The sequence below is a fragment of the Cardiocondyla obscurior genome, linkage group LG11 (assembly GCF_019399895.1).
Source record: "Cardiocondyla obscurior isolate alpha-2009 linkage group LG11, Cobs3.1, whole genome shotgun sequence".
NCBI lineage: Eukaryota > Metazoa > Arthropoda > Insecta > Hymenoptera > Formicidae > Cardiocondyla > Cardiocondyla obscurior.
The window spans coordinates 2,349,691-2,359,105 of NC_091874.1; the positions used below are offsets into that span (position 1 = coordinate 2,349,691).

At 37.6% G+C, this 9,415-nt stretch overlaps 2 protein-coding genes across 2 annotated transcripts; one reads left to right on the forward strand and one right to left on the reverse strand.

Moving 5' to 3' along the window:
- The first annotated feature begins 151 nt into the window (after positions 1 to 151).
- LOC139106476 (farnesol dehydrogenase) lies at positions 152 to 3,043 on the forward strand. The gene is made up of 4 exons (XM_070663295.1): positions 152 to 772; positions 895 to 1,159; positions 1,238 to 1,413; positions 1,621 to 3,043. The coding sequence occupies exons 1-4, from the start codon at positions 641 to 643 to the stop codon at positions 1,792 to 1,794; spliced, it is 747 nt and encodes a 248-aa protein (XP_070519396.1). The 5' UTR covers positions 152 to 640; the 3' UTR covers positions 1,795 to 3,043.
- A 1,453-nt stretch (positions 3,044 to 4,496) lies between these two features.
- On the reverse strand, positions 4,497 to 8,664 carry Sf2 (splicing factor 2). Its single transcript, XM_070663294.1, has 4 exons — positions 8,329 to 8,664; positions 7,355 to 7,739; positions 7,003 to 7,197; positions 4,497 to 6,277 (listed from the first exon to the last, which is right to left on the reverse strand). The coding sequence occupies exons 1-3, from the start codon at positions 8,496 to 8,498 to the stop codon at positions 7,006 to 7,008; spliced, it is 747 nt and encodes a 248-aa protein (XP_070519395.1). The 5' UTR covers positions 8,499 to 8,664; the 3' UTR covers positions 4,497 to 6,277; positions 7,003 to 7,005.
- Between the last annotated feature and the right edge of the window lie 751 nt (positions 8,665 to 9,415).

Genomic DNA, 9,415 nt, shown 5'->3' on the forward strand with positions numbered 1-9,415 from the left:
TAGCATTTAGATTTTTTTCCTCCACTGCGGTTTAATGTAAAATACCAAAAAGATATATATATTTTTTTTTTCAAGATCCAAGGCTATTATTGAGAATAAAGTTGTTGAATGATTCGTGAGGGACGCTTCACATTCTCTGTAAAATGTGACGCAACATTTCTGGCAAGAATATCACAAAATTCTCACTGTTCTCGGATATTTTATCGTCTTCTTTAAAAATTCTTGTGCAAATTTTTATTAACATTGTATAAAATATGCCCATTTAATTAATCTTTACTTTAATTAATAATATTTTGTTTCCGCGATAAATTAACGTCCGCAAGCACGAATCTTAACAGCAATGATACGCTTTATCTGTGAGCGAGCGTGGTGCTAGATTTTGAAGGGGAGAAGCACTTCTCTCGGCCGAAAATGCGCTGTAAACAAGTCGCAATATCGCGAGCGACGTGCAATATCCGCACGGGAATACATCATCTTCAGAAGACAACGAACTAGATGCAGATTGCGCGCGACCTCACGATCGAGGTCCAGGTCTTCAGAGCGCTATAAAAAGGTGTCAGGGATGAGGGATCCCGCAGAAGTCTCTCGTCGCAGCGAGCAACGATTTCCTTTTGTCTCGAGCTAGCGCGAAGCATTCAACATGAGTAATCTATCGAACAAAATTGCTCTAGTCACGGACGCCTGCTCCGAGCTCGGTACCGCGATCGTGGAGGAATTAGTATCGAAGGGACTCAAAATCGTCGGTCTCTCCAGTGATATAAACAAGCTCAAGGTACATTTAAGCTCGGCCGAGTTTATGAAAATTACAATTAATTTGTGTACAATTAATGAACTATTCAATAATAATTATGTGGATAAATTTTTATTTGTTAATAATCTTTTTAATTCTTGCAGGCACTCGTGGACGAGCTGAAAGGCAAACCCGGCAAGCTTTATCCCCTTCAATGCGACTTGAGCCTTCCGAACGAGATCGAGAGCGCATCGGAATGGATAGAGAAGAATCTGGGCAGCGTTGACATCCTGATAAACAATGCCAGCATTAATCTGAACTGGTCCAGCATCAACGGTGGTATACAGGAGCTCAAAAAGATTCTCGACGTCAACGTGCTCGGCTTATCGTTAATCACCAAAAAGGTTCTGCAATTATTGAAGAGCAAAGGTAGTACTTAAAGATTAAAAAAAAAAAATTAAAAAAGAGTATTTTTACGTCTAACAATGCTTGCAATTAATGTTCTAGGAATTGAGAATGGCTCCATCATTAACATTAATGACATATGCGGTCTGAAGTGGCTGCCTCTTGCTTCCGATCGGCCCATTTCCCCAGCATATGCTTGCAGCAAGTCCGCGCTAGCCGTGTTGACCGAGTGCCTTCGTCTGGAATTGGCTCAGAGTCAGTCCAGCATCAAAGTGATTGTAAGTAATTTCGCTTCGCTTCGCGTCGCAACGTTTTATCAAATAAATATATTTATCGCGTACGTTACAGCATACAATAAAGAAAGTAACATTTTTATTTAATTGTAACTACTTAGCATTCTACTTTATGGTCGCTGAAAATTTGGTTCTTCTTGAACTCTCGCGAAGTGACTTTCTTTTCGCTAACGTAATCTATTTTTTCGACAGAGCATCTCGCCGAATTTGGTGGAGGCCGAAATCACCCAGCAGTTACCGAAGGAAAATTCACGGTTGGCCCTGAAACCGAAAGACGTGGTCGACGCTCTTCTTTACTCGCTGCAGACTCCAGAGAACGTGCTCGTTAAAGATCTTGTTATTACGCCCATCCGGGAAATTATTTGAGCCAGCGTCGGACAAAGTCGTCTAGGATGAATGTTGTAGTATTTGCAACACATATTATGGCCCAAATCAAATAAAGTATTTGTAATGTCCAAGTAGCGTGCACGAGATTTTTCACATCGATCCTTTCCTCAGCAGATCGACTTAGTATACTTTCATTAACAACGTCAAATTTTAATGAACATCACTGCTTTAATATTTTTCTTTCAGATTATTCCGGCGTCTTTATTCCTATTTATTTGATACAAGTGTAATTTAAATCTTTCACATGGATGCGTGCTTAATTTTGTACCTTTGAACTACGAAAAAACGCACATTGTATGACAATAAGACGAGCGAATAATACAGAGTTTTAACAAGTATAATACTTACACGAGAAAGACGTAGTCACGATTTTCTTCATTTACAAGTCCAAGAAGACATTAATCCGTACGTGACACAACTTTAAATTTAATTTATTCGCAGGCGGTTCGAGGAGAAATTGTACAAAAAAACAATATCATGCTTGACATATTTATTTTTTTTTTTTCGTCATCCAGTGCACCAGTCCAGTAGTTCATAAGAACTTTAAGGGAAGTTTGTGTTAAGAAAAATAGTTTGCAAAAAAGCGGCACGTTAGGAGAATCCTATTTAATAAAAGTGTGAAGCAACTCGGTGTTATATTTAGTGCCTAGTTGTGGTGAAGCACATCCTGAAGTGTATGTTCTGTATAACGCAGAAAATACTTAGGTATGTACAACGCGCGGAATATTAAAATTATGCGATGATAAACTTGTATGTAATATATAACAAAATATTCGCAACAGAGGAACCGTCGCTATCAATTTTAACAATCATATTTTAAATATTTGCGGATAAAATACACATTAAGTGAGACCGTTGTAGATTCGACGCTTTTTATATTTCCTTATCGCTACACGTTTCTATAACAATTAATTGTAGAACAATATAGTTAATATGATAACACAGAAATGACACACAAAATATTAAAAACATACTTATCTGTGATGTTAATTAAATAAAAAAAAAAGCCAGAACTGTTATCAACTAGTTATTGCTGCGAGATCTGTCCCACAAGTTGCGCTCGACAAATTTCGTAGCAACAAGAATAAAGCTGAACACAGGAAGAGTCGATTATTAATGCAAGTTTTATGACTTTCGTCGAGGCAGGCTTTGTATTGTGTTACTAAGTTGCGTTTGTCTTATGGGTGACAAAAATAAATGTAAAAAAGAAAAAAAAAGAAAAAAAAAACGAATGTAAGAATATACTCGAAGAGAGCATGCAGAAATAAATACCGATAGAATTTCAGGTATAAACTGTATGCACAAATACCTTAACGGCAAGCGAGCGTCTCATCCACATTTTAGCTCATCCGTGAGAAAAATGATATCCAATTTATCTTGTCAATTGACTCCGCTAAACACAATTGATCCAAATCTCATACCTAGGAGATAAATCCGTGAACCCTATGAAGCGCGAACGATACCATGCCTCCAAATCCTTCTTCCACATCGCGTATCGTTCCCTCAATGAATCCGAGTGATCCGCTCGCACACGATCCGATGAATACGCAGCGCAGGCAATTTTTTATCCTTATCCAAAAATATCCGTCCATGCATACTAATTTTATCCCGTTTCCGAATCCTCCCAGCGTCCTAATCCAAATACATCCGAAGCGTCCTGTCCGCCGTAACGTTCGTACGGAGTTCCTCGAAAATCTATGAGGCCGGTTTCCCGTCAAGATGACAGACAGGCTTGCGTTATTCAAATGTACCATCCTCTTGTTTTATGTCAGTTAAATCCTGAAGATTTCCACTGTGGCTTACAACGTGCGCGAGAAAAAAATGCACTTTACGATCACGATCGGTCGAGAGAGCCAGCCGTAGTTATCGGAGGACACGGTTTCCCTTTACGACTGAATTTTTAAATCCCCGACGTTACCGAGTGTACGATTGTTAGGTATGCGACTGTCTTTCCGAAGAATCACTTCCACCTTTTAAGTTAACACTAAGCGTGAAACATATCGTACGTGTGACAGCTAACAAAATTGAGTGTAGTATTAATATTATCCGACAGTTGTATCAAGAAGGGAATGAACATGTCGAAAATCCGTCCTCAATGAGTGATCCGAGAAATTAATCTTCACTAAAGTTCAGGAAACTTCAGTTGCCAAACCAAATGCTTCCGACAAAATCCAGTTGTAGTTGACAATCCATTACTAGTTTGACTACATAAGAAATAAATTAATAAACGCGCGGAATGCTTTTTTTTTTACTCTCGTTTTAAATCGACACGCGAAAATAAAACTCAACTTGAAGCACTTTAATCCTGATAAGCACATAATGTAATGAAAGTGTTCCACTCTCGGATTTTTTTTTTTTTTTCTTTTTAAACAGCGACACACAAAAATCTTTAGTCTCGAACTAGGATTTTACTAGTTTCAAAAAGAAATATTATCTGTATGCATCGCCTCCTCGTAATGGACTTGCCAACGTTTCCTGATCCAGCAACAGAGAATCCTTTCTCCTGATCCTGAATTTTCCTCTTGAAATCCCGTTATCCCGTTTCGCTATTCTCATTTCTCTATGTCTTTTAATCCTCTTATAATTTATGCTCTCCATATCGCAAATCCTCCAAAACGCAATCCATCTCATTCCAACGCCAAGCGAATGTGTATTATATCCATCCAAGAAGTAAGATCGTGTTGATTTCAGTTTTTCATTCATTGTGTTACAATCCCAATATACAAAAGAAGAAAAAATACATTAGTTTCTTATGTAATGTAAAATAATATTATATATCTATTAATGCAAATGTAATACCCGTGATGTACAAAGATAGAAAATTGTGTTGTATAATACAAGACTGTACGACAGAGGATTTTAAATGCTGCATTTTTTTTTCGAAAGAAAATGCTTATACAACGAAAAACAAATTTAGATCACAGGGTTAATTTGCAAAAATAGTATAAAATACACGATATCCAATGTTTTCCTTTCAAACGTGTGTCAGTTCAAACGGGATATAATGAGAATTTATAAAAATGCATCTAATTACGTGACCGTTGCAAATATAAAAGAAAGGAAAACACATGAACAGAGAAATGCGAAAGATTAATGTCAATTAGCAGTTATTTCATTCAACGCATTTCGCTGAGTTTGTCGTGTATTAGTAAGATTTATTGTAATCTGGATATATTGCAAATGTTCAGATTATATATATATATATGTGTGTGTGTGTGTGTGTGTGTAAGAGAGAGAGAGAGAATGTGTGTGTTCGTGTGTGTGTGTGCGAGCACGTAATGCTCTATACTTTCACATCAAAAATGGTTAAAGACCTAAATAAGTTAAATACTTTATACTGAAACAACATCAAACGCAATCTGCAAAATCAGGATATGATCCGTGAAATATCGAAGGTTACCAAGGTCTATTGTCATATACAGTTGCGTGTTATTGTAAAGTGAATTAATCAGATTGTATGGAAGTGATAAAAAGAAAGTTTCTGTGCCAATATAATTATGTGTGTAGTGTATAATAAATATTACATATATTTCATTATACATATATGCGCGAAATATTGTCATCACTACTGATTCAGTTTGAAATTATTTCGATTTAATTGATAAGTTGTTTAAGTGATTCGTGTGAACAATCTTGAGGCATTTATCTTTATGTACATGTTATTCATTAAAGTTAATGTATTATCGTACTCTATACAAAAAGAAAAATATATATATATATATATATATATATACGTTTTGCAAGATGAATATACATACATAGCATGCTACTCTAAGCAGTTTATTCGATATTATCAAAGACGCATGTATACAGAATATATATTTTGGATATTGTGTATTAGTTTATAGTACTTTTCCTTAAATTACAGATTTTTTGACAAGAGTTTAGTAGTGGAAAATTGATGCTAAAAGCGTTAGGAAACTACGAACAATGCAGTAACGCATGACTTTTGACACACATGACGCACTGACAATAAATGTTCCACTTTAATTATGCAGTATATCATTTCGGGCAATGAGATATGCAGTATCTATTGTATTATAATGATAATTACTGCATGATACTTGAAAATTTATGACAAAAGCAAGGAATCTTAAGCTAAAGTAAGTATTAGTTTAAGCCTTGTTTTTTTTTATTCATTAATGTCTATAAAATGTGTATTTAAATGTGCTAGTACAAATATTCCCGTCTTTTTGTATGATAAAGTTTAATACTTTTATTAGAATATAAGATAAAATTGTCTTAAATATATAAATAATTATGAAAAAAATGTTAGTAAATTTATGTGACAATTAAGAAAGATTATCAAGAAGTAATTTTTGTTAGGCAAATTTAAAGTTTTATACTTTACTACCATGTAAAATATATTCAAATATAAATCAAGTTATAAGCATCAATATATCCAATAATGCATTGAAGTAGCCAGTACTTGTTATATAACAATACTGACAGAAATGTACATCTGTAAAAAATAATGAGTTATTGTCAATCGAACGTATTTATCGTAAGTATTGGCGAACTGGTTTGTTATTTACATTTAAGTTTAAAGCTAGAATAAATTGATAGCTAAGAATTGAAAATTTAGGTCTAATTTCTAGAAAGATTTAGCAATACTTCAAAATTGTTACACACTTCGTAAATGGTAGTGATGACAAAGGTTGGCAAATATGTAGAGGAATGTATTGTTTAAATGTAGAAAATTAGATCCAATAGTTTTGGATGAACAGTTACACATGATTTCGAGCACGATTTCATTTTTGAGGGCAAAATTCAACAAATATTATATTCCATATAACTGTCTCCATTAGTCCAATACTAGGAAACTTTTTTTTTTAGAATAACGATTAAAAATGAAATCGCTAAATTAATTTGCTTCTGGGTCGAATAATAAGATATGCTTACTTTGAAATGAAGGAACTTAAAGAATAATCGTGACATACGTACGAAATAAACCGTGCTCTAATTATAAATACATCAGAAATATACAATACAATCAATTAATCAATTATTAAATTCAAGCAAGATTAGGAAATTAATTTAAACCTTTTTATACAAATTCTGTCATTTTTTGGACTGGATTTGGAAATTTTTACCGAGTGAAATTTAAATCAGTAATAATGAAACATGGTAAAGAACAAATATTAATATAAACCTGTACTTATATTACCATGTGAAACACATACGTACATACTAGTCGTACGAACGAGATCTGGAACGAGATCTTGATCGCGAATAATTACGCCGTAACGGCGAGTAAGTGGGAGAGCCACGGCGCCGTGGACTGTAGCTTCGTGAACGGGTACGGCCCCTTTCTCGATCTTCGCTGCGTCCTCTATCACCACCACTGTGATCTTCCTTCACACGGATGTAAGCTACCTCACCCTAAATTAAACGACAATAAAATATTAAAGTGTATCGAAGCGTACTAAAGTAACAGATCCACGATGTGACTTGCAAGCACGTGAGCAACTGTATGCTCATTTACAGAACTCCATACCGAAATTAGCGCTACGTTTGCCGTCAGGACAATGAATCATACCTCGTGGGATCTAAATCTGGAATCGTCTAACTTCTTTACGGCGTATTTCATGTCGTCATGTCGCAGAAATTCCACGACGCCAGTTCCATCCTTGTAAACATCTGCAAAGCATACGTCACCAGCCTCGCGCATGTGATCCTTGAGGTCCTGCCAGCTGCCGGAGGGCGGCAGGCCGCTGACCAGCACACGATATTGCGATCGTCGTGCAGGCGGGCCGCGACCACGAGAGTTGCTCATTTCGCCACGGCCACCTCGGCCACTGTCCCCGGCTCCACGTCCACCACGAAAATTATTACTGGGCCCACCACCTCGCGGGAACTCGACTCTCAATCTGTAGCCATCGTAGTCGTAACCATCCCTCGCATGTACTGCATCTTCAGCGTCCCTGCGAAACAAAGAAGTTTATATATATGCTACTATGTTAATTTGCAATTACATTTACTTGTGAAGTATAACGACGAACCTGAAAGAATTTAAATATATTAAATACAAGTTAATAGATAATGTTGTTAAATGTTTATACAAAATGGATTCCATCTGGAATTCTGGAGAAATATATTTTACATTCAAGAAGCAACGAAAAGATTTGAAAAAAGTGTTTAATGTTATGCATTTCGGGATGCATATATATTTCCAATTTTTTTTTTAACTCTTTTTGACAAACGTTAAATGTCGGGAATTTTATAGAAAGAAAAATACTTTTATTTCTGCTTTTGTAAAAGCTGTTTTCATCATTTGTCGCAGGTAACGGTAATCGCTTCCTGCGTCGCCACTCGGATAAGATATTATTTTTTTTTTTTTTTTTAGATATCATCGCGCGCAGGGATTTGTCGTCCCCGTGCGATAAGCTAGCCCGACGTCGAGCCCAATTTCGGCGCAGCCGAGACTCGACGGCGAGCTGCGTGTGTGTATGCGTGAATGGAATAACTAAATAACGCGTGTAACGCTCGCGGTGGGTTTGGGCGAGCTCTTACCTTGGGTCGTCGAATTCAACGAAAGCGAAAGGCGGCCCCCGGCGGTTTTTCAGGTCAACGAAAGTAACTTTACCGAACTTGTAGAACAGATCTTGGATGTCCTTTGTGCGGATGTCAGGCGGCAGGTTGCCCACGTATATCCTGCACTCATTTCTACCGCCGTGTGACATGATACCTACCCGCCCTGGCTGATGCTCGCGCAGCGGAGAAGCTTAACGTACACGGCACGCGCGCGGTAACCAAACAAAAAAAAAAAAGAGGACGAGAGACGGCGACACCGGATAGCACCAGCGGACGAGCAACGGTGCGATTGGCGTGGATTGCGTGCGCGACGACTCCGAAGCAATCGAAGGATACGAAGGGTCCTCTCGGTTCACCGACGTTGCTCGAGGTCACCCGAGGTCGCCCGAGACTTTTGCAACCGGGCGGGTTTCCGTGGCGGCCTGCGTGACCTGAATTACGTCACGAGCGACGCGCGGTGTCCAATGAAACTATTGTTTCTACAGGAAAGCGAAGCTCTCATTGAACATCGCGTGTCGCTCGCGACTTGGGCTCCAATTAATTTCATTCAACCATAGGCCGAATAGAAAAGATGTTCCACGTGAAACAAGCTCCAATATTGGATTTTTTTATTGGACCTGACTTGCGCGTAAATTAATCGAAAGTTCGAAGATGCGAAAAATTAAATCGTATTCGATTGCTTGTAGAAAAATATAAAGAATTCTTATATTTTTATAGGCTATAGTAAAAGATTTTGTAATGATTGTAATTTATATTATGTTTTGTAATTAATATTATGAATAAACTGCCATATATTATATATATAAAGGTGTTTTTCACTGCCTTTGCGGGCTACACCCTATCAAAGCGTATCCCGTTCCCGACAATTCTTTGAGATTTCTCTGGCCTATAGCTCTGGCCTTTTCTTCTATCCGACGGTAGCTGAAGCGCTGGCTTCACACGGACACGGCCTCTGCATGTGTACGCGTGGAAGCCGCGATTCCAAATTGGGCTCTCTGAGTCCCGGACGACGCATCGAAACGCGCTCCAAGCTTTCGGGCGTAGACCGCTCTACAAGTGCCGCCGC

What these genes read in the sequence shown, in the direction of transcription:
- LOC139106476 (XM_070663295.1), top strand. Translation starts at nt 641, where the DNA reads ATGAGTAATCTATCGAACAAAATTGCTCTAGTCACGGACGCCTGCTCC. An exon ending in GCAATTATTGAAGAGCAAAG is followed by an intron (nt 1,160 to 1,237) that starts GTAGTACTTAAA and finishes TTAATGTTCTAG; the next exon opens with GAATTGAGAATGGCTCCATC. An exon ending in AGTCCAGCATCAAAGTGATT is followed by an intron (nt 1,414 to 1,620) that starts GTAAGTAATTTC and finishes TTTTTTCGACAG; the next exon opens with AGCATCTCGCCGAATTTGGT.
- Sf2 (XM_070663294.1), bottom strand. Translation starts at nt 8,498, where the DNA reads ATGTCACACGGCGGTAGAAATGAGTGCAGGATATACGTGGGCAACCTG. An exon ending in GTTGAATTCGACGACCCAAG is followed by an intron (nt 7,740 to 8,328) that starts GTAAGAGCTCGC and finishes TTTGTTTCGCAG; the next exon opens with GGACGCTGAAGATGCAGTAC. An exon ending in CCAGATTTAGATCCCACGAG is followed by an intron (nt 7,198 to 7,354) that starts GTATGATTCATT and finishes CGTTTAATTTAG; the next exon opens with GGTGAGGTAGCTTACATCCG.